Source organism: Patiria miniata, unplaced genomic scaffold (genome assembly GCF_015706575.1).
Source record: "Patiria miniata isolate m_02_andy unplaced genomic scaffold, ASM1570657v1 HiC_scaffold_8, whole genome shotgun sequence".
In the NCBI taxonomy this organism is placed as follows: domain Eukaryota; kingdom Metazoa; phylum Echinodermata; class Asteroidea; order Valvatida; family Asterinidae; genus Patiria; species Patiria miniata.
In genome coordinates, this window is record NW_024037075.1 from 11,657,059 (window position 1) to 11,682,317 (window position 25,259).

The 25,259-nt window shown below is 39.8% G+C and overlaps 1 protein-coding gene across 2 annotated transcripts in view; it reads right to left on the minus strand.

Moving 5' to 3' along the window:
- The window catches only part of LOC119719618 (integrin alpha-8-like), a 55,984-nt gene that overhangs the window by 3,538 nt on the left and 27,187 nt on the right, over nt 1-25,259 (minus strand). For both annotated transcript variants that reach the window (XM_038189116.1, XM_038189117.1), the window contains 22 exons: nt 20,970-21,034; nt 17,442-17,490; nt 14,766-14,852; nt 12,698-12,786; nt 11,769-11,875; nt 10,298-10,400; nt 10,023-10,125; nt 9,523-9,620; nt 9,133-9,226; nt 8,743-8,788; nt 7,262-7,366; nt 6,591-6,646; nt 5,811-5,965; nt 4,827-4,961; nt 4,543-4,607; nt 4,278-4,425; nt 3,783-3,866; nt 3,086-3,165; nt 2,511-2,603; nt 2,097-2,199; nt 1,221-1,382; nt 663-887 (listed from right to left, as the gene is read on the minus strand). In XM_038189116.1, coding sequence (XP_038045044.1) covers nt 663-887; nt 1,221-1,382; nt 2,097-2,199; nt 2,511-2,603; nt 3,086-3,165; nt 3,783-3,866; nt 4,278-4,425; nt 4,543-4,607; nt 4,827-4,961; nt 5,811-5,965; nt 6,591-6,646; nt 7,262-7,366; nt 8,743-8,788; nt 9,133-9,226; nt 9,523-9,620; nt 10,023-10,125; nt 10,298-10,400; nt 11,769-11,875; nt 12,698-12,786; nt 14,766-14,852; nt 17,442-17,490; nt 20,970-21,034 — 2,252 coding nt within the window. The remainder of the gene's footprint in view (nt 1-662; nt 888-1,220; nt 1,383-2,096; nt 2,200-2,510; nt 2,604-3,085; nt 3,166-3,782; nt 3,867-4,277; nt 4,426-4,542; nt 4,608-4,826; nt 4,962-5,810; nt 5,966-6,590; nt 6,647-7,261; nt 7,367-8,742; nt 8,789-9,132; nt 9,227-9,522; nt 9,621-10,022; nt 10,126-10,297; nt 10,401-11,768; nt 11,876-12,697; nt 12,787-14,765; nt 14,853-17,441; nt 17,491-20,969; nt 21,035-25,259) is intronic.

The following is a 25,259-nucleotide window of genomic DNA, read 5'->3' on the forward strand; positions in this document are numbered from 1 at the left end:
TAAACAGATGTCAGTTAGCAGCGTGTGGGACTTGTCACTCGACACTTCTTGCAAACCGCAGAGCACGATGCCAACTTATACAGAGGATTGAGAGGAATTTTTGTGGTTTTGAGGAAATGGGACTGAAAGTAACACGCCGACATAGGCGAAATGGCAGCTTACAAAGGCCGACTTAGAAATGAAAATGTCAATGGAAATACATTAGAGACAATCGGGACTTTCGTCAGACGGCCGATTTAAGCGATATGACAGTTTATACGATGTCGGTTTAGCCGGAGTTTACTGTATTAACATTATTGGAAAACAAAGGGAAAAAAAAGACTTGGGACCTAAATTTTTGCTTGTTATAAGCAGGACCTTGTATTAACAGTGCTCTTCTTATCAGGGTTCGACTGTATATCTATTCCCCCCTGGAGGGATGCTAGTCCAGGTTACTCCCCAGCTAATGCCAGTACCCATTTATACTCCTGGGTGGAGAGAGGCAAGTGGGGATTAAGTGGCTTGCCCAAGGACACAGTATATGACCAGCAGCTGGATTCGAACCCCTGACCCTGTGATCATGAGTCACGACCATAACCACTTGGCCACACTCCTCCGCAAATATGTGAAAACAAGCTGACAATCACAGCAATAGCTCTACAACGTGTGTCTCAGACACTGACCTCAACCAGAGTGTTGTTCCAGAGCCGGGCCAAGAACCTAATGACTTCGCTCTGTCCACCTTTCAGATGCTGGATGGTGCAGCTGATGGTCAGGCAGTTGCCCGTGGAGCAGTCTGCTGTGTGGACCTGCTGCTCTGGCTGGTCAGCCTGCCGTCGCTGACGTTGTACCTCCACGCTGGCATTGTTGGGGCCGCTCACGTTGTTGGCTTGGTTATTTTCTTCAAGCTGCATTTGTATTTTCAAAGAAATAAAACTTGATTTAGAAAAAGGGGTGCAGTTTTATTAGTTTACTCCATCAAAAAAGGTTGGATTTTAATACAGAATGGGGTTAGTTCAATTATTATTTCTATTTTAAACCTGACAGCTGTTTCGTGCATAGGCTAAGTGCAGAAACTTGCTAATTGCAAAAATGACTTGTTTAAAAAAAGTTTACCAGTCCATGTTGTTCATTGAAAATGGTTGAAAATGGAAAATTAAAAGCCGAATTTCAACCAAAATTTAGTAAAAGATGGAGTAAAATTGCCGTGACAAATAAAAATGGCGTGATTTCTTTGTTACCGTGAGATTCAGAGGGTTGACTTCACCGGAGACTCTGCATTGACTGCCGGAGCTGGGCTCCACCTTGATGAGATACAGCAAGAACTTCTTGTCAGCATCCAGCATGGGCCAGGAGACGTCAAAGGTGATCAGGCCGGCGTCACTGGGCCCAGCGTTGCTTACCTGATGAAGGCGACAAAAAAGCCACAATACCAGACATTTGTTTTGAAGGATTTAGTCGATTCTCGATGATTGAGTATGGGGACAACAAGTCCACGACGGAGATTAAGTTCCCACAAATTTTATCAAGCACCCCCTCCCCACACACTCCGAATACAATAACTTGAGAAACAATTTGAAAATCAAATTGTTCACTCTTTTTTTCTGGTTTAATTAACAATTGTGATATCAATACTAGAATCTGTTCTCAAAGTTCAGTTATTATTACATCCAAACCTCTAACTCAAAAATGTACAACTCCACAATCCAGTGTCCCATTAAAATAAAATGAGACCAAATAACTACCCGTAGCCCATTACTCATATCTTTGTTTAATGCTTCGAAATATCATTCTTTTTTTCTATTTTTCTGTAATAGTTTGTTTGTTTTGTGTAATGGCATGCCTGATACAAGCTATGCTTTCAAGGTTTTGCCACCTCTACATATCTCAACTAATAGTTGTACATTTGTATTCTTCATTTTTGCCATTAAGAGGGAATAAATGTGTGTGATCTGATCAATGTAAGTGTATGTAGTTCCTTCAAATTTCACCCCAAAAAAACCCCACTTTTTCACTTTAAAGTTTTGAAAGGTTTTCTATGAATTTCATTCAATTTTTGAAAAATCCAGTCTCAAAGTAACTTTTTTGTTTGGTCTAGAACCTAGACTTCATCGTACCTCGTAGACATGAACGACTTGGGGTCCTGCCTCACTTTCCTTGATGATCTCGGGGTTGTCGATTCCTTCCGGCGAGTAAGCTACCTGGGCCGGTATCGATCGCCTGAAATCAATATTGAAATTGATCACTGATAAAATTGATGCAAGATTCAAGATGTCCAAGGAAAGAAAATACAAATTGTAAGTCTGGAACCCAATGTCCTGTCATTAATAAAAGCATACAAGGACTGGAGCCAAATTTGAAAAAGGCTGTTACCAGACTTTTTAGACAGGTTCTTTTTACACGTTGTGCACACACTCTAAATTACTATGAACAGCACTGTGTTACCAATAGTACTGTTACATCTTCAAATAATTTCACAGTGATCAAGAATTTTGTAACTAATAAGTTGAATGTTCTCTTGAGTAACTTACCCCAGCAGCACAAGGTCAACCTCGGCCTTGACTCCCACTGTGATGTTTACAAAGTTGTCAGCCAACTTGTCTGTGGAGGCCTCGACATTTTCACTGAAATGAACCCAAAAAACACCAAACATGCTTAGTTAATAAACTTCACTTCCCATCATCCTCCTAGTGTATGTAATAGACCCTGGCTCTGGTCAAGCCGACCATGGTCTATTATATGCAAACAGATTCGGCGAATTATGTACCTAGACTGCATATGACCTCGAGAAACCGACCAATCAGCAGGCGCCTTCTATACGTGTGTAATTCGAGCTCCCCGCATGCATAAAAATCACGCCCACTGGTAGCATTTTTGTACAGGTTGTTGTAATACAAAAACGCGGCATCGAAATTGACCAATCACAATCTTAGTCCTGATTTCAGGATGAAATGATGTCACGCATGCTTAGGTATATCAGACGTTATACAGGAGACTTGGCTCCATGGGTAACGGGTGATACTCGGACTACCATCCCCCACCCCATCAAAAAACATATTTCCCATTATCATTTTTTGTTTTCAAATTAAAAGGTAGATTCTTTCACCTCATTGCAGACATGGCAAATACCACCGACGACTTGTCGCCGCTTAGCTGGAAACTGGAGAACTTTAAACCAAAATCCACCTATAGAATAAGAAATATTGGAAAAAAAGTGATAAAATCGCACAGGTCTGAGGGTGCTCTTCTTGAATCATCTGCACACTTGCGCATCAAATGATGAGCAGTAAACGTTTGTATTTAGAGTCAACACCATGTAAAAGAAGTTTTCTGTTGTTGGTAATTGTGAGATCGAAAGTAAGAGGAACTCTTGAAAATGTGTGAATTGAGAAGAAACAAAAACCCTTGAAGATACTTGTGATACAATTTCTTATAAATAATAGAGAACTGATTTTGTCAAACAGAGAAGTTACTTCAGCTGATTGATTTAATCTTTCATCAGAAATTTAATACGATTTTGGAGAAAATATATCTCTTGTGAATGTGTACGTATGATAGTTTGTAAATAAATTGTAAATTTTGTAATATAATAAAGAAACCTTTTCATTTTGACAATTTTGCCCGGTATTGACAATTTAGAGTTTACACCGTGTCCTGTTAATTTGTGAACATTTCAGACCATTTTCCCCAAAATAGCTAAACCTGCCAACATTTGACCGAGAATTGTCCAAAATTTGTCCCAAAATATTTCCCAAATTATGGCGTCATAAAACAAAAGGAAAAGATCTTCTAAAATCTCTCACCTGGTTTTTACCTCCGAGAGGGTTTCCGATGTCACAGATGATGGTATTCACTTCCGTGTCATCGCTACAGGTCAAGGAATAATCCTGTTTAACGAAAATCAGAAAAAATATTTTAAAAGAGAAAATCTTCTTTTAGACAGAAATCGAAACTAAAAATGGTTATAAATGCTTTGAAAGAATGATGGATACATAATGTATACACGCTTTGAAGAAATTTTGCGTTTTGAAGAAATTTTGCGTTTTAATAAACTATCGAGAATTTTGACTAACTATATTCTTCACAAACGGTTGTGGATCTATAGTAGCACATGCCAGCTAACCCTCTCCCTAAAGCTACACTCCCTCACACCCCCTCTCCCCCCCCCCCCCACAAAAAAACCCAAAACTTGATCCGCCTCTGCTTCATTGTTTCGAAGCCATTTACTCCTGGAGCTTTTTTAGCTAAAACAAGGTTTCAAGCTGAACGTGAGCAAAGCTTTCTGACAATGGGCTTACTTCTTGCTTTCGCTCCACGCGCACAAACTGCACGCCCGTCGGCACGACAACCCTCAGTGTTGCTAAGAAGGCATCCTCCCCCTTGTTCAGCACTATGGTGTTCAGCAAGATAGAATCACCACTGCCAATCACCAGCTCACTGGTAGACCTGCGTGTACAGAATCAAGGGGAAAATATACAGTCACCGGCTAAAAATCAGCGTTCCTTTTATGAGCAGTTTAGGTAAGTTTTTTTTTTTTTTTTATTGTTTATCTACATTACTCACGTCGTTGCTTTCACTTCTAGATCTGGGATGCAGACGTTGTCTGCGCAGTTGTTGTTGATGTACACCTGAAAAAAAGTGAACAAATTTATATAAAAAAAACAGGTTTTTAAACTTCAATTTGGGAAGTGGGAAGGGTTGAGACAATGCCATTTCATGATAGTATTTTTCAAAAGAAAATGTATTCAGGTAATTTACTCAGGTACATTTCATGTTGCGTAAAGTGTTAAGGGTGGCGAAAATTTCATCCCTAACCACGGGTGAATTTTGAGAGCTTCCTTTAATACCTGCTTCATCGTGACGGAGGAGGATTCCGAGCTCAGGAACGGTTGGAGCTCATAATCTTGATATACGGCATCCTCGGTGTTCAAACCGTACTCCAAGTTGACCGAGATCGGTCGCAGTTTGTCACGAATGCTCGGCTGGAACAGCAAACAAGTTTTTTTAAAAAAAACACCATCAAAAATCAATCGGAAATCAGATTGCAAAATGGAACTTCAAGGAAAAGTTAACTTTTTTGCCTGTGGTTTTAAAATGTTGGGACTAGTAACAATCTGTATTCAAACACACCAACCTAGTGTATTAGTGGATTGGTAATTGTGACAAAGCATGTTGCCCAAGGACACAAACCCAACAATTCCCCTTGTTGGGTTGAAACTAATGTACCGGGAACTGTACTGGAACGATGTAGGCACTGAACCAAAACTAAGAGCTTTTTGGAAAATTATTTTCTGATCTGCCAAGCTGCTGATGGAGGTAAAGAGTCCAGCTCAAGGACAACAGACAATTATCATGTTGCAGCCATTTGATTTTTTTCCCATTCAGATCCTGGAACCAAAGCGAGGCTGGAAGGAAAAATAGTCTGGTTCCTTTTTGCACAAAAACATTATCATTCAGTACTGTTATTGGATACAGGGAACATGACTAAAATGATGGAAGCATGATAAATGTCTATTGGGATTGTGACACGTCCTTAACGGTGAAATTTGGAAAATATTAAGGGCAATCCGGTTCGTTATACACGCGTGCACACCACGGATTACTAGCGCCCATTGGATAAACGCTCGAGGTGCGTTAACTTCCAATTCCATTCGTGCTATGCTATACCGTGTGAAGTACGCATTGAGATGACGTCACACTAACGAACAAGATTGCCCACACTGGGATAAATTACTCAAACTAAATTACTAAAAAACATGCAATTTGCTCTTCACACAATCTCGCGTAAATTTTCACACAGCGCCCTCTACTGTCCAGTTCTGGATACCCACCTTGACGTAAGCCATACTGACGCGGCAATATTCACTTTCCTTGGTCAGCTCCATTTTGGTCTTGTCTTGGTTGGTACCCGGCGCTGAGCCCGCGGCGAACAGCGCCCTCGGGCTGACCATCTGGAGAGTGTCCAGAGACAGCGTGTACTGTATCACTGCAGACGGGTCAAAAGCAACCATAGAAAAACCAAGATACTTAAATAAAACTGGGAAGTGTGGCCTAGGGCCTAGGGTTTGTGACTCATGATCAGAGGGTCAGGGGTTCGAATCCAGCCGCTGGTCCTTGGGCAAGCCACTTCACCCCAACTTGCCTCTCTCCACCCAGGAGTACAAATGGGTATCGGCATTAGCTGGGGAGTAACCTGCGATGGACTAGCATCCCATTCAAAGGGAATAGAAATATTCTCTGTTGTTTCATGCGACTGAAACTGGAGATAAACGCCGGCCTGATGGGCCACATTGGTTTGTGACGACTTTACTACAAATACAACTCAAATAATGAGATATTTCTGAAACTGATCAAATATAAATGATAGGAACCATCCGTAATCCTAGAATATCAACCATTATGCAGAAAACCAATGACACATTCTTTGTGCTATAATTTGAATGTGAAATCCATGTGAAATAACAGTGGCTGGGCTCCAGCGTTCTAAATCTTTCAAAATCATCCAAAACTGCCTGGTCATTTGGAAGGATCTTGAATAAGTTTGAAGGTTTAGGGTGGATGCTGGAGTTTGGTTAGGGTTGGGAAGGGGGGCATAAGGGGTAAGTACTTACGTGCAGTGTCTGGGAGATGTTTCCCTTTGTATGTAAAACAGGAAGTGATTTCAAAACTGGAAAGGGAAGAAAAAAGAAGGGACTATATACACAGGAAACATTGTACAATGATAAGGTAAACACACAGCTTCCAGAAGGTACAAGGACTGAGATAAAGCAAAGCCGAAAGTGAAAACAACACAAAAGTGAAAACCAAGAAAACAAAACATAAACATGATAAATTACTTGGAAATTTGGCCAAAACCTTTTTCGGTGTAGTGCATCAAAGTTTTGAATTTGTGCAATTTGCCGTACTTCAAACTTGCTTGTTCAAACTTCCCGGTATTAGTTTTAACAAAAGCAACAAGTTGTGTTGTAACTTTTCCAATGGAAAGAATTTTGTTTTCTTTGATTAATGAATTGTAAGGCTGTGCCTATGGCTGTTCACCATGGCACACCAATGGCTGACAAGCCACAGCCATACAATATCTAAAATCCAAAGGGACTTTCCATTCTAGTAAGAAAAACCTCACCTCAGTTTACCTACATTTGCATATCAGCGCGCAAGCGCACAAACCTCGCTGAATAAACAGGCGCCCAAGCCCAAGCCACACCCTCCGCCATAAAATATCATATTTGGGAAAATGCCTTAATTTTACAATATTTTGTTTTGTGTTTTTCTTTTACTGTACCTTGTGACTGGAGTGCCATCTTGAAGAATTAAGCTTTTGTTGTCTAAGTTGATTCCTTCTGGGCTGATAGATAGGACAGCTGCTATGGAAATGACTGGCCGAGCCCTGGGAAGAAAGGGAAAAAGGAGGGGGGAAAACACATCAGAACAAATTATAGAGAAATAACAATTACATCAATATTCAACCAATGGATGGTGACCAATTATTACAGTGGCACAGATGGGGGAAATATTTGGGGGAAATGTGTCTTCGATGATACAACAGGGTTCGAAATTAGCAGTAGCCCGCTAGCCAAATGCTAGTCAAAACAGCGGCGGGCTAGTCAAACTATTCCTTAACTAGCCCGGCTGGCGAGTCAAAAATTATTGGGATACGGCAAAGATGAACGTACAGGAAGAAATACATCATTAAATTCAGAAAGAAAACCCCATCAATTTGTGTCTAATTTTATCAACTGTTTTAAAGGGTTAAATTATTAGATCTGTTAATCAAAAACACTGACAAAATTGCCTCAGAATTGAGCCTGAAAATACGCCATTTTGTATTTGAGATAAGAAAAAAAAAATGCGGGCTAGTGAAAATGCCCGCGGGATAGTTAAAGAGTCCGTTTCAGTAGCCCGGCTGGCTAGTGAACAAAAAAGTTAAGGTCGAACCCTGTACAAGCATGCAATTTGGCACACAGTCGGTGCATGTCATGAGAAAGATATTTGGCTATAGGGCCATCGCAACATTGCTGTCATTGCTTGTTATTCTATGTACATGTATGTGTTTTCAAAGGACAAGTCTGCGATGGCCCTACGGCCAAATATCTTCTTAAGACATACTCTGACTGTGTGCCAAATGCCATGCTTGTATCATCAAAGGCACAATCCCATCGCCTATCTGCCGTACTATTAGTCTCCATACAGGATAAGGCACAACTTTCAAACAGTTTTTTTTCTGTCAATAATTACAAAACTATTGACAAATCTTTTTTGTTTTTGTTTCTTACATGGACGTCAGTCCTGGGAAGGAAGGGGGGACATCCCCCACCCACTTTTTGAAGGATGGGGGACACAATATCAAATGTTCCCCCCCCCCCCTCCAGATTTTTGAACTCGTGTCTCATTTACAGGGCCCTTTTATGTACTACACAAATCTTTTGCTAAGAAAATATCAGTTAAAGTGGTCAGAAATTGCATCAGATCACACCACAGAGCATCTAGAATCCATTTTTTTTCGGGGCCCTTAAGCGGGCCCCGAACCCCACGCCGTAAGGGCTTTGTGCTTGCATCAGTTCTGATCAAGGTATGTCCCCCCCCCCCTCCCCACTTTTGAGAAGCGAGTGACGCCCCTAGTTTTTATGACACATTTCTCAAAATTAAGTTTCCATTTTTGAAACTATGGGATGAATGATGCAGCTCTCAATTAATTTCAAAAATAATAATTTTAAAAAAAAATACATAATGAAGCTTTTAAAAAAAATTGTGGTCAAGGCTTACCGTACTAGTACTGCTAAATCTGAGTTTTCAGCTCCAATTAAAAGATCTGTCCAAAAAAAAAACGGGGAAAAGGGTGAAAATGATAAGAAAATTTATGAAAATGTGTAATAAAGCGCCCTCGGTTGTCTAGAACAGCTTGGACATTTACTATATTTTAATGTTTTAAAGAAGTGCACTTTTCAATAAAATTAACCAAAAAGGGATGTCAAACAGTTTTCATACATTTAAGACGAGTAGAAAGTTACACAAAATATGTTCCTGAGAAAAATTCATTTCAAGGATCCTTCAATTGTCTTTATTCTCTAGGGTTCTTCAAGCTTGCAAGCTTGAAAAAGTTCCCCTGGCAATATTGAGGAATATAACGAATCCATTTCATCTTTTCTGGTGTACCTGGGTAGTTATTCTCGTCCATATCCAGCCCTCCAGTCAATGAGAAGCCAAACGTTGTAATATTCTTAAGGTTGAAATCTGCGGGCGTCAAAACCTGATTTGGGAGAAGGAAAAAAATCGAAATTAAAGAGCAATTATGTGCCATTTTGTTCTTGAACATTGGAGGATTTTGGAGAATTCAGGGAGTTTCGTAACAGAAAGATATATTTTTAGGGTCATAATTAAAGACTTGCAAATATGCTGTGAGTTTAAGGTAGAACAAAAGTTAGTCCGGGGATATCTCGTAAAGTTGGTCGAGCACAATTTCAGATTTCTGGTGGATGCGGGTTCAAATCCCTCTGTAATAAATAATGTTGATCTCACAGAAGGCAAGCAAATGGTGTGGCTTACCTGTGAGCTTCGGAGCCGCAGACCGTCTGGTGTCCCGTAGTAGATGTACACAACGCCTGCCTGATTCTCACCTTGGTATGGTGCCCCGATGGCTATGTCTGACATATTGAAAGAAAATTATGGATGGTGACTTTGGCGAGAAAGACAATTGAGGTACAAAAATAAGACGAGGTTGGGGATTTGGCAGAACAAACAGAAAGGTAAAAAGCAGGCAAACAACAAAAAGAAAAAATGAAAAACAAAGCAAAGCAAAGAAAGTCAGAAAAACACAGTTAAAGACACAGAGGGCAATGTACTGTTTGAGAACACAACTACATCGGATCTGAATCTGAACTACAGCAAGGACACATGAATAAGGTAGTCTGGGAACCAGACTGGGAATTTCTGTTAGCCACCGAAAACAATACGCAGCTAAGTGAGATTAGAATAAACTTTTGAACGATGAAATTTAAATCTGAGCTCATTAATATTCATAAGGTGAAATCCCAGCCAATCATTACCATTGTAGCCGTCCTGATTGACGTCTCCTAGCGACGCAATGGATGACCCCAGCCGTGACCTAATCATCTCCCCGGTGATAGTACTGGGTTCGGAAAAACTATGCTGTTAGGGTAAAAAATAAAAAAAAATTTAAAAAAAAATTATGTTAAAAATAAAGGTATAAACAATTAAAAATATCCCCAGGAAAGGCCCATGTCCCCAGAAAAGGAATTTAATTTTTTTAATTTTTGAGTTTTCAGGATGTTATTTGACAAATCAAGATTTGAGGACTCACATCTGCATTTTGGTAGTAGATGTACACCTTTCCCGCCTCCCATTTCTCCACCGTGGTCCTCCTGTCAGAGTACAAAGGAGCTCCAACAACGACGTCATCCAATCTGCACGGAGCCACAAATCAAATCACGAAAACAAGTCAAAGAAATATCTCAAATTCTTATGTTTTTTTTTTATTCTAATTCAATGCAGTCTAGCGTTAACTGATAATTTTTTTGGTTGCTGAGGTCACAGATAATATCATGTTGCCACAGTAACAACAGCTCGTTGCCAAGGTTAGAGCAAGACCGAGCGGTTGTCATGGCAACATGTGTGCATGACGACCACTTATTAAGTCTGATTTGAACACAATGATGTGTTAACGAAGGAAATTGTTTTCATAAACAGTTGCCAGTAATATTGGAATTTTGTTCTTATCGGGTTGCTATGGCAAATGCATCCCACTGATGTTTTATTTGTGAGAAAAAAATTCAGTCAGGCAGAACTTGAACTGATGGCATCTTGATTTTTTTTTATCAGTATCTAAAAACAACTTTTCCTTTTTGATGATAAAATTGTGACAGGGCAGTTTCTACAGAATGTGTACAGTAAAAACAGAGGTGAGTTTGCAAAAACAAATAAAAGACGTACATGTAAGTAAAGGCAAACAGTACTACAAAATGATAGAGCGTGAAACCGGTGCCTGATAGTGTCAATACTAACAGTAACGACAAGGTAAACTTGGAAACAGCCCCCAAAAAATAACAAATACTTCAAAAAGCGCCAAGTTTCAACAAGACTTGTAACTGCCGAGTGCTTAACTAACACATTTGGGGCCTCTCCAAAGACAACTTGAAATGTCTGGGATGCCTGTATCCACTCCGCAAATGTGTGTCGGTCGATTTCCCCTCTGGTTATTTGGGGATGTTTAAGACGAAATATTGACTGAGACAACACACGCCTTTAAAATCAGACCATCAGGAAGCTACGCCTTGAATACTGAAAAGCAGCTTTTAGAAGAGACTATAATTCCCCTTTTGGTGAAATTTGTGGAGTACGGAACAAATACATGGGAACATTTCCCTGTAAATTTGAGTACAAGTGCATGGAAAATGCTCCTATGAGTAAGGGTTTGATTTACCGCATAAAGAAGGCAAAAACTTTATTTGTAATCAGTTTGTTTCTTCATGGTGAAGGGCCTATGACTTTAAAATTATTTGAACATTGTACTGCCATACAACATTGTCATGTGGAAAGCATGAAGGAAAGGACAGTCATTGTCAACTGCAAAAAAGCAACAGCGCCCTCTTGCGGTCACGCGCAAGCGCAATCTCCTTTATCGCCATCTATGCTCTCCAACCGCCTCAATGGCAAAAAAAGCATGGTCGAAGAATGAATCCAATCTAAGAAAGCGCAAAGGAAACGTCAGTGTCAATGTCAAATGCATGAAGTGCAATAGCGCCCTCTTTGGGTCACGCGTAAGGGTCGCTTACCCGTCTCCGTTGAGGTCTTCGGCGACCACGGTGTTGCCAAAGTAGGAGAAGGTCTGTTCCCCTCTCAGTTCCGTCAGCTGGTTCAATTCCGTGTCAAAGATAGTGACCTGAACGGTAGGGTAATAATTGGCACTTGGATTTAGGGAGCTATGGATATTCAGTGAAATCTTGATAAAGTCAAACCTCAAGGGAACAGGTTCAAAATTTGACTGAGGCAGAGTTATGAGTTAAGCAGGGTTGTATATCATTGTTATACTACTGAAGGCAATGGATTCTTTGTTTGACTTAACAGTTGCTTTGAGTTATCAGAGTTTGACTGAAATCAAGATTTCACTGTATGAATATTCTAGGAAAAACTTGGCGAACAAAATACACAAGAAAGCAGGAGGTCGTGGGTTCGAGTCCCACCAGAGTGATTTTTTCCAACTTTCACTCGGAGGTAACACACTGAGTATACAGTGTTCAAACGTCGGTGAAGGGCAAAACCTAATTGGATTGATATCACCCCGACGCAAAATTCCATCTTATAATAAATACACAAAAGTCACTTTCTTATCCCCATACAACAGAATTTCATACAAATTTTTTTATCAGGGAATAGTGAAAAAGCAGCAAGAATGTTTCCAATCTTTCAAAAACTTTGAAAAACACTTTGAATCAATCAAGCATATAATGAAGTTAAATTTGAAATCAAACACCTCTTTTTCTTGGTATCAAGAGTATCATTTCCTTCATGAATCAAGGAAAAACTGGGGTAAAATGGAAAGTGTTAAATGTGTTCAAATAAAATTACAGAGATTGCAAGACAGGTGTCATCCGGAATTGCCATCAAAACAAAATACCAGGAAATGAAACCTGTTATTCTTGGGGGAAAAAGTGGCCACTTTTGCTTTCAAACACTGTCCAGCTGTCTGGTTAAAGTCACTCACTTTGCCAGCGAGATAATTTCCCCGTGGAGCTCCCACGACATACTCCGGCTGACTGTCACCGGTGAAATCGCCTAATGCCACATCAAAACCTGAAACGAAAACACAAAACAAAAACGAAAATAATTTCTGACTTTTTCCTTTTTGGGCCATCCCTGATGTATTTACATGTACATGCAGCCACTGGCGTCAATCCTGGAGGGGGATATCATTTTTTGGTCAACGTCAACACTAAAATTCATAACAGTAATCATAAAAACTTCCCCCCCCCCCTTCTTTAAGAGTCAATTATACCACACATACGTCAAAGGAAATTTACAACATTTGCAGACATAAAAAGACATAAGTACTTAATTATTATGAAATACCTTACTATGTGCTGTCGTATTCAAGAAAAGTAGAATTTTTGTAACAATTTCCAATGCTGATCTGCCAACCATCATTGGAAAACCTTTTTTTTTCAAATACTGCCCCAAATTAACCAAATTTAGTCAGTCCACATTTTGTTTGCCAAAAATCCGTTACAAATCTGTGAACGGGTGCAAGCCAGCTAGTCTGGTTGCCCGATCTCACAATTCCCCAACGTCTATAAATTGCTCTGTTTCGTCTGAACTAGGCTCAGGTAAGCAGGCTACAAAAACAACATTTTTTTTCTTGTTTTTTTCCCAGCATCTATGAACAGAAAACCTTAAACAGGCCAGTGTAGCAATATTTGCTATAAATACTAACCCCAAATCCATACATTTCTGATTATTAATTATTAAATTACAGCAAAAGCACATGTTGTATATTACCAAGTACATGTATATGTACATACATGTTCATGTATTTGGAATTAAAGTTCAGAAGTGCATTGATATTGAATAATATTTGATTGATACATGTACCTACATATAGAAGATAAATTTCATTACATTCTAGGAAAGAAAGCCATCTCCTGTATTTCACAATCATCCTCAATCTCAAGGCCATATCTCCATTTAAGTTTACATCAATTATTTATAATTACAAAAGAGAGACGCGAAAAGGTCAGGCTTTACAGTTAAATAGATGCAAGGTTTGTAAGGGGTATTACGTACTCCGAAGTAAACAGATTATTATGCACAATGAATTATTCATTCTCCAATAAAGCAATCAACATCCTCTGTTGCAACGCTGCACCGGTGACCAGCTGAGGCACCTGTGACTTCTTTGAGAGCAGGGCACCGGTGATCAATCATCCAGGGCTTTTGAAAAAAAGCCGGGTGCTTATATTTTGTGCATAAGAATTGTGTTGATGGTCATACCACTGTCTTGACAGGAGACTGCTACATGTACTTATCCAAGGTGACCAATAAATTGATTGCCTTTATAACGACACCTGTCCAGGTTATGTCAATGTTCTCACAGTGGTGGAAGATGACCGGTCAGTCTATGGTCAGTCAGACATGTGGTCACTCTACCATTGACCACCTTATGAACTAGTGACCTTGAATTGAATGGACATGTTTTACGGCTTGTTTTTCATGGCTGCCCACCACTTTTTGCCTCCAATATGTGACATGATAGACAATACAAGTGTCAGGATTATTTAGACATGTACAGACAACATTCCAAACATTCTGCCAAACAAGTGCTGCTTAGTGTGTCCATGGAGCTATACAGAGTATATGGTGTGTCATACATGAACTGTGCACATATGATTTTTGTGTATGTGTGCAGTGTTGTATACTTATTTCTGTTTACTGTGTGCTTGACCGTGAACTCTCTGGAACACCAAATAAACAATCTTATAAAAGTGCTGGTATCTAGAAAAATGTTCAATGTGCTAAATTGAAGGTAACGGGACAAACAAAGACAGGAAAAATGCTAGAAACATCTTAACGATGAATATGTAACGTGTAAGATTTATTTTTATACAAACATTGGAGTTTATGTAGTTTGTGTTGCTGTATTTCATCGAGACTTGGGACAGGACAGACACGCAAACGTATAACACTGGAATTTCGACCATTTTTTTTTTTCACTTTTTTTTCTTCACTTTGAACTCCTGTGGAAAGAAAATGTACACCTGAAAAGGAACAACTCTCACCGCTATAACTGTCGTCAAATGTTGGCGGCAACTCTGGAGTAGCTATCGGTGCGGCATTCGACACAAGATTCTGGACGTAAATTTGACCTATAAATGAGAAATAAGTTAGAAAAGAAACCAAAAAGCAGGTCATGCACATTTATGTCACACTTACTAAGGATGTAACATTTTGCGGTGGCCCCAATGTGTTCACAGGCCACAGGGGCGGAAATTGGCATTTTTTTTTAACCCTTATTAAATTTCCCACCATTTGCGCGTGATTACGTGCAAAGGTAATGGGGGGGGGGGGTGTATTTAGACGATGACACATGAATGTCGATCATTAGAAGTTTGTTCAGTGAGGTTAACTGTTTTGCTGATGATCCCTCCTGTTTTGGGGGTGGGGCTGGAGAGGTCAGAAAGGGTCAAAGTCGGGTCGGGGGCCCTACCTTTTTCTTTTCAAAGGCTTTGGGGCTTTGTTTTCTAGCAAGCATTTTGAACTCTGTGTCATATGCATGTTGACTGTGAAAACAGGGGGCTTTTAAACTTTACCAAAACAAGTAGCTCAAAGCATACATACAAGAACATACATTTTTAAATAAAAATATCGCGGTACCTTGTAGTTGTACATGTATACTGTGGGTACATCTGTACTTAAGGCAGTTTTAAAAAGACAAGAGAAGTTTATAGTGTCACATATTTCCCTCTACACTCGAATATCGCTTCCCCTTTACAAAATGTAACTGCTAATACTAGCAGGTGGCCCACTCAGGTTTGACCCTGACTGACCTTTGACCTTTTCAGGTCATTTATTATCGACATCCAGCAACAGACACTAGACTATAAGGTGGTTTTTCCCACCTGTGGGTATCTGTCAGTCAACACAAAGGCCACAATGTCAACCACATATTTAAACACTGGCTCACTTTTTAGGTGTGGGGTTACCGCATAATGGGTCTGGGCTTGAACCAGGGGTGGGACAGTGGGTTAAATGAAGGGGGTAGGGTTGGTGTTAGGGCAGGAAGTGGGACAGGGGCTGGGTAGGTACCATATAGGCACTGTGGGAACCTTAAAACTTAGAATGACAGAAAGATTTGAGGATAAAAACTGGCACCACAGAAAACTGGATGACAATAATAATAATAATAATAATAATAGCATTTATATAGCGCCATATATCCAAATCAATTTTGCTCATAGGCGCAGTACAATCGAGTTAAAAAACAAATTAAAATTAAACATTAAACATTTGACAGAATTACAAAAACAACTAATAAGGTTAAACTTTAATAATAAGAGTTCAAAACATTCAGGGATCTCACAAAAATTACACAGATTTACAGGAACAGTGACTAAAAAGAGACAGACCGACCACCACAACATCAAACCAACCAAACGACTGTCCGACGACCAACAAACCAACAAACGAGAAAACCAACCAACTGACTGACGGACCAGCAGTCAATAAAGTAAAGTTCAAAGTTACTAAGCACATCAGTAAAAGGTTACTTGTATGGATACAAGAGGCCAAGAGCATTAGTACATGATAAAAAAAAAGTCAGTTTAGTTTGTGTAGGGGAAGTGTTACTGAAAAAGAAATGCAAATAGAGATTTGTATTGTTTGAATATATTGAGTGACCTCTCCTCCAGAAAATGAGCTGCACCCTTTCCCAGATCCCCACCCCCATCCCCAACCCCATCCTCACCCCCCCCCCCCCCAAGTGAGCCCCTTCAGTTATGCTAGGGGATAGGTATATAGAGGGGTGTGGCTCCACATGACAGAGCTGTAATACATTCCTACTGTGCCAGCTGAGCTGACACATACAATCAACCCAGAGGAAATGTTATCAATCATCTAATAATCCTCAGCTGTGGTGATCCATCAGTTCCCAGTTTACGAGGGAGGGGGGGGGGGGAGAAACCACCCTCAAGCTATACTTATCAGAGGCAATGTGTGAAGGCAGTTGGGGTAGGGCGTGGTGATACCATGGAGGAATAAAAACATGGCGAGTCCAGACACAAAGGAACATTCATTGACATAGCAATCCTTCCCAGAAACAGGTTATGAATGTTTACGTTGTGCAGATAGGTTTTCCAATAAAATGGTTCATTGAGGACATGAAAGTGATACTGTGAATTGTGTGCTTTTGACAAGATACATTTTGACAAATGCAAATGTTCTTGGCTCTGGAAAAACAGTCTTATTTTTTTTTGGGGGGGGGGCATCGACGTTCAACTCAAAAGCAAGTTTTGGTGGTCAATGGTCATCAGAGAGTAAAAAAGATAATTAAGGCCAAGAAAAAAAATAAATCGGTCTCTGGTCAGCGCGCGCGTTGATTTTAATCATGCGCGTCAATCTTTTTTTTTCCCAAAATGTTCCGCGGTAGCTCCAACAGCGCCCTCTATTGCCGCACCTCCTCAATTGTTTTTATCAAAGAGCACCAAGGCAAATGATCGAAAGCACCAAGGCAAATTATGGAGGACACCAATGTACATGAGGACACCAAAAAAGCAAAATAGTACCCACCTTGTCTGTACAATACAAGCTTGAAGAAAGAAAAAAGAATGCCGCGTGGCCGCGTCAATTCCAAAACTTTGGTCTGACCAGAGACCGAATATTTTTTTTTTTTTGGCCTAAGCTTCCTTCTTTGTTGCCAACAATATTGGAAGTAAATTTACAAACAGAGTTGTTCTTACCCTGCAAATAGAAGCTTCCAGCTGCTCCCATGACTAGCAGATTACTATCCTGAAATGGGGAAAACAAAAAATGTACAATTGTAAATACTTCTTTAGATTTGTTTTGTTAAATTTAAAGGGAAGATACAACATTTGCAGACATCAGAAAACGAAATGATCAAATTATCACGAAATACCTTACTGGATTGTTAGGGAATGACAGTCTAAAGCATCCTGTAAAATCGTGGCTCCTGGTGTGCTTACATTTTCAAGAAAAATGGTATTTTTCCAATGCTGGTCGGCTGACCAGCATTGGAGAAAACTGGCTTTTTTTCAAAAACTGCTCCTAATTTTTCCTAATTAGTTATTCCGCATTTTCTTTGCAATTGATTACACACATGTGAAGGGGTACAAGCCTTCTAGACGGATTCTCTGACCTTACAATTCCCCAAAGTCTATAAATTGCTCCGATTCATCTTAAGTGGGGTCAAGGAACCAGACTACAAGAACATGATTGGTTTTCTTGGTTTTTCCAGCATCTACAAGCCCAAAACGTGAAACTAGTCATTTTAACAATATTTGCTATAACATACTGATCCTCCAAATTCATTTATTTCTGAAAATTGCAGCAAAAGCAAATGTTGTACATTCCCTTTAAGAAACTTCTGTATGCAACAAAATCCAATGCTGTGTAGTACAAGGTGATAAAAAAAGGCGGAACCTAAGCGCCAAAAATTATATTTCATATTTAAAAATATATGTAGCAACAACAATAATAATGACTGGCAAGCCAATTTCTTAAGCTACTTTTAGATGAAAAAAATTACTGAAATTACTCAATCCGCTCAAAGAATATCACCATTTAAACACAATGACCTTAAAACCTGTCTCGTCCAAAAAATGCGATTTCCAAAATCGTCGTCACAATTGTCTTCAAGCATCACCAGCGATAAAAACTCAGTTTAAACGATATTAGCAATATGCAACAAAGTCCTTTTGAAGGCCCGTCTTATAAAAAAAGTAGATTTTACCGGTATAAATCATATTATTTGCCTAACCAGGGTTGTTAATCAAGATATTGTGTACTACAGTTGGTGACAGTTGTTGAAACAAGTATTCGGTGTCATTTTCTTTGGACATTGGTCGAAACAGTCAAAACACACAATAAAAAGCTTCTTTTCTTTGGACGAGACAGGTTTTAGGGTCATTGCGTTTAAATGGTAATATTTTTTGAACGGATTGACCAATTTCAGAATTTTTTCCATCTAAAAGTAGGTCATGAAATTGGCTTTCCAGTCATTATTATATATGGTGCTACAATTTTTTTTAAATATGAAATATATATTTGGGGGTTTGGGTTCCGCTTTTTTTGACTCACCCTGTATTAGGGGCAATGGCATTTTCTGTTCTTTTTTTCACTAGAATGTTGAAACACAATGTTCAGTAAAGTCCCATTGTACTATCACAAAGTAAAGAAGGCAACTTGATATTTCCATCTTTTTCCCCCTTCAGCCAGAAGAGCGATTCTTCAAGAAACTCAAGTATCTGCCCTTGTAACTTAATCACCTACATGTAATTTGGGTCATTCCAAGTTGACAAGCAGTTTTGCAGAGGCCTGCAAATGTTTCTTACTTAAAATATCATGCATGCTTGCATAAATGTCACATGCTATATATAACAGATGTTTTCTTCGAATTATGATAAAACCAGCTTATTTTTTTTACTGCAGGGAGCTTCATCAATAAAAGTATGGACCTACGTGTATCTATCCAAAACTAAGTTCCTAATCAATTCCAGAGGGTTTGGCGTCGAACCAATGACACTAACGATCCCACACGCATCACATCAAGTTTTTCATATTGCATCAGGTGACGGACATCCAATCGTGATTGCGCCGTCGCGGGGGGAAAAAAAATAACCCAAAAATGTCAGAGGTTCTTCCGTCTGGCTCACAGCGGTTGCAGATGGGACTCTTCTTAATGCCTGGGCTAATCCGATGTAAAGTCATAAATCTTGGAAGGAGTCGGCTGAAAGGAATTATAGAGGAGGGGGGTGGATTTGCTGATGCAAAAACAGCTTTCCATGAAAAATTTGTGAGTGGATGTGGAAGATATGTATGGGTACCCGGTAGATTTGATCAGACATATGTAGTAGCCTGCATAATTATAGGTTACAATTTATCATTCTATTTTTTTTTTTACAACCTGCGAGTACAACGTATCAATTCAAAAATTAATCATGATGTTCCTTGTAACAGTTTATAATGTGACCCCCTTTTGGTTGTAAAAAATACATGTATGGATTTTTGTCTTTCTTATTTGTTCCTTTCTCACTCTCAGGTATTACAAATTAAAGACTTCCCCTCTCCTTGTTTTCCTAACGACAGACTTGAGAAAAAAAACTGTTTTCTACTAAAAGATCCCATGAAAAATTGTCTTAAACTGGTAACGATTTGCAACATCGCGTACACAAGTAAATATCTACATGATATAGAAGCCCAGGAACCCGATGCCTCCGTAAATAATTTTTCCGTTCAAAAATTTATCCTCGAGTTGCAAATGTCAGATGTACATGTAAACTGATTTTCATCTTAGATGAGACAAGGCTAAAGCCTTAGCAAAGACTGACATTTGTAGAGCGTTGCCATAGCAACACCCGTGATTTCTCCAACAATGCCCCGTTTTTCAATGGCATGCCTGGATAAAAGCAAGAGGATTAAAAGCAAGACAAAAAAAACGCAGGGCTAGTCAGAATAGCAACACGACGACGTCAGAATATTCACAATGGGCCGCGATAGCATTTCAAAGCAAAGGGCCCCATCTGCCTTTTGCTGCCGAGTCGTTGCGCCTGACAAGTGACGCAAAGCATCATTGAGGGGGGGGGGGGGGAGAAGTGTTCCCGAGGTGTCGATGGCCGTTTGCGCTGCACGGGGAAGCATAAACCCGAAGTGTAAACCCGTCGTACAATCGTCATCTTTTATTCAAGTGACCGGGGTTTTTGTTTTCCTTGACCGCCTGAGCGCAGGTGGTGTAATAAACACAGATCTCGGAGGGAAGGAGAGTGTGAAGTAACAGTTCAACCAAAGGTTGTTGGGAGACTAGTATCGGTATTTTTAAATAAACATACGGATCAAAACAATTTTTGTCACAGTAAACAATCCTGCCCAGGAACAACAACCAAACAAAATGTCTGAGTTGAGTTCTTGATCTCTGTTGTGAAATCTCAGTGCAAGTTTCTTCTCTACATTTCGCTCCAAAAATCTGTCCAAATGTACGTAAGGTTTGAGATGTGAGTAGCATTGGGCAAGGGTTGAAGGTAGGGTTGGAGGTAGAGTAGGGGTGGGGATGGGGTCAGTATGGGGGGCGAGGATGGGGTGAGGGAGTTAATACAAAATTTGCTTTATATCCAAAAGCCATAATTTTTATCATTCCAAAAAACTGAATTAGACAATTTGAGAACAGCATTTTAAGGTTTTACACAGAAAAAAGGAATAAATAAAGGTGTCAATTTTCCAAATTTGAAACACCGTTATCAGAGATTGTTACTTACTTTGGTAATTTCGGCACTGAAGCCTGCTTGACAGTGAGTAATACCTTTGAAGCCCCAGAGCTTGACTGGAAAGAAAAGAAACACATGAGGATGAGTCCAAAAGAAACTGGCTAGGATCCTTCAGCAAATTGTCAAAACACTTTACAGGTTTACATTTCACGAGATAACCAGAGGAAACACTACGCTCAACAATTCACTGTTGAACACTTGAAATTTCTTGCCAGTAAAAGATAAAAAAAAAAGGAGGCAAGTCTATTAAAAGCGGTCAGAGGGCACAATATGTAATATGTAATCTATTTATTGGTACACCTATATGATGGTACTGCCCGGCTCACAAGTGACAGTGTGTCGGTCAGTCAGTCAGTCAGTCAAACGATGAGATAGGTGCGAATAGGACTCTAGAACTCAGAGACAAGCAAAAAATACTATGGTTTGTTTCAGCACTGATATTAGTATTGTGAACAGGGACAGGGTTGGTTGGTTGGATTGTCACAAGGAATTTAGCACAGGATTGTGGGATTGAGAAATAATGACACATGATAGGGGAGAGTGGGGTAAAATGGACCGTCTGGGGTAAAACGGACCGTCGGGGTAAAACGGACCGTCGGGGTAAAACAGACCGTCGGGGTAAAACGGACCGTCGGGGTAAAACGGACCGTCGGGGTGAAACAGACCGTCAGGGTAAAACGGCACTGCCGTCCAGCTTGGACTATAAACATGGTGGTGTGTAAAAAAGAGATGATGCCACAACCACTATTGACTGGACCGCGCTTGTTTCAACATTCAAAATAATCCCTGGTAAGGTTTTTGGACCCTTGTGATCTTAGGTTACGTATTACTCGGTTGCTAAGGGTTCTTTGAAAAACGGTTATAGAAACTTATGTTATGTTTTTTGTTTAAGTGTTACTGTTATTACAGCCGTTTATATGGATTGAAGCGGATACATTCGGTTTGTCATGTTCTAAGACTTGTTATTTACCTGGGAATCACTGGGGTAAAAAGGACCACATAACAGTGTTAATTAAGTGGATGGTATTACGCTTTACCCCGCCTATTAACATGAACCAGTGCAAACTGTATATATTCTAATCTCAGTTTAAGTGTTCAATTTAACTTTCCCACTTTATCACCATTTGGTCAAATTCAAACTACCTGTTTGCCCGAATGAAGGAAAACGTGACTGCATGGTGTTTGTGATGACCAAATGGGAAAAAAATATTGAAAAGGAGGGAAAATTTGCATTTTTTTTCTTAGAAAATAAATAAGACACCCTATGAGGTTGATAGAGGGTTTGGATTAGATTTTATAACAGAATTTTTCTGACAAAAATAACATCAGGCAAAATAGCCTATGTACTTAGCTGATGGAAAGACGGTGCATTGTACACATGTAGGGCTTCATATTCATATTTTGGCTTGATATCATAAAGGGTCCGTTTCAACCCATAATATGGGGTTAAACGGTCCAGTAATAGAAATGTGTTTAATTTCCCCGTAACCATGGCAACAAAGATTTACATGTACAATACAGCAATAAGTGTTAAATACATCTTTACACCTAACATGGAGTCCGGCCCTTTTTTGGACAATTAATTGGGTTAATATTGGCCTGAGAAGTGTGTCAAATTATTTTCAAAACAAAACTAATTTTTTGGAAACACCAGGGGCAACTTGCAGGGAACTGCCATAGCACAGAAAACATGGTTACCAGCCAAAATGTCATGCAATGTAAATTGCTCGTGACTGGTACTCGGATCGTTTTTGCTTTTAGAGCATAAATTTGCAAACCAACATTTTTTACTCGAGTATCAGCAGCTGAAATTTGAACCAGATCGGGTTTTTTTTCTCAGCTTCAGTTTTCAACCCTTATAAAGCTAGGTCTGGCATGATGTTCCATGTAATTTGGACGGTGGGGATTCGATGAGACATTGCTGCATTCAACGGAACATTAAACGTGGAAAGGCCATCTGCGAAACATTGAACGCACGACTGGCTCTGCAGACGAGCCACTGAAAAATAAAGATGGGTCGTTTTGCAAAACTGGGGCCATTTGGCAAATGTGCATGTGGCTATTATCATTTGCCCTACGACGGTGAAACGATTATGGCATTTAAGAAAGTAGGCCTACGCTTAATTCAGCAGGACTGTTAAATTTTCAGGGCACTATGGCTTTAACATGTATGCCCGTTAGGTATGCATTCTGATAGAATACAGGATTATAAGATAATAATTTAGATAATAAAAGACTGTTTTCGTTCTGTTAATGAGTATATAATTCAGCAAAATATTCAATTTGTCCAAATATTTTCGAACATCTGAAAGACAAATTGCCTGGAAATCTAAAATCTGATGCGTGATTTTCCCTCCAAAATGTACTGAATTTTCCTCCGAATGTATTTAATTTTTCCTCAAAAAATGAGAGAAAAAAATGGCTTGACTATATTAGGTTCAGGCTGAACAAATGGTTGAAAAACAGGCCAACACCACACCACCCTGGCAAAACATATTAAGGATACATTTCATTTGCCTGACAGCGTTGGGGCTTATTTGGAAAGTCAGGTGCACTTCTTCAGGATGTTGTTCCTTTGCATAACCCCATTTGATCTGGGATCAACACACTGAGCAACGACGTGCACATACTCCGTTACTTCCCCTTCCCCCCCCCCCCCCCAAACCCTCCCCACAGGTACACCGAACAGACACTTCAGCCGTGACTGATGTTACGCTTTGTCCACGCACGGAAAGCAATCCCCATTCATTCCCGAGCCCCTTGCAATCCTACCGGAAGATTTTGACACTGAACCTCCCTTTCAAACCCCCCCCCCCCCTTCCTACCCCTTTCCACCCTAAAGCTACCATTCTTCCCTCGCCAAAACCTCATTCCGGTCCATTAGATGTTCAGCACGTCGCGCGTGCACATCCGCGGCGGTAGTATAGCCAGCACCCCTCCCACCCCCTTCTCTGGCTGAGCCGGAGCTGAGTGGCTACGCCTCGGGGGCAAATCAAGCGCCCGCTTCCGTCCCTCTGCGCTGGGGTATTGATTGGGCACGGGATCCATAAACTAAAAACTGCCGGGCGAGTTTATTCCCGCATTGATTGGGCGGTCGTGAATCTACCTCCTGCTCCGCCGTTGTTTGTTTGTCAAAGACGGCTGATTCTGTTGTTTTTGTTTCCCTGCTGCCTGTCACACGGACAATTCATTTGTTTTTGTTGAGCCCCTGGACGCTCATGTACTGTGCAAATTCACTGCCAGAGAAACACATGTAGGTCAACATGTACATGCGATGAATGCACGAAGCATAGTGGTATGCTGAATTTATTACTTATGAACCTTACGTCTTTATGACTTCAATTCATATCGCTTAAAATGTGCTCCTAATATCACAAACAGATGTACATGTAAGCACCTGCCGAAAGAAAGTTCTGTTTAAACTGTTCATTCTAATGATTTCTTTTCAATTTGTCATATTTTACATCAAGTGTTTTTAAATCTGCTGTGTAGACCAGACATTTTGCTGACACTTATAAAAGCTGAAATTCTGTTTTGACTCGAGCATCCAATAATTAAACAGCCAAAACGTGGACTTGTTCATGTATCGGAAGATAAATTTCTGAGACAGAACCCCTGTAGGAAGTTATGAAGCAGAACTGTTGTTTAAGTCTTACAATAAATTCGGAATTGGCATCAACCATTACAAAATTACAGTCACAAAAAAAAATATGGCAGACGGTTGAAATTTAAAATTCACTTTTTACAAAATGATCCTGTTCAAATCTGAATTGTTGTAACAGAATGTTGGCCAAAACAGTTGCTAGTTTTTCTGTTACCAAGTTTAAAAAGATCCCACTTTAGGCACCCCCCCCCAAAAAAAATTCCAGCCAAGAACCTCATCATTCTGATACCATCTGACATTTATGCGGCGGTATTTTAACATGCCCCACTACATGCAAATGTCACATGTTTCAACATTTATGCACAAATTGCACATGACAAGACACAGTGCAACTTCAGCAGCTCATGACATGTTCCAAAACCGCAAAGCAGATGTCTACGGTCATTACTTTAAACTCAACAAAGTGCAATTTCTCCGATTTTTAAACACATGTACATTTTTTCGTAGAGAAAAGACAGCATTATCTAACACTCCTTGGTGATTACAGAAAGATCACAAACCTGACTGCGAAGTTGAATAATAAAGTAAGAACACCGCTGGACAGACTTTTGTTTTCTTTGTTTAAAATCAAATAAATTTTATCTAAATAAAGCGTGGACAGGGCTTGCTCTGCATCA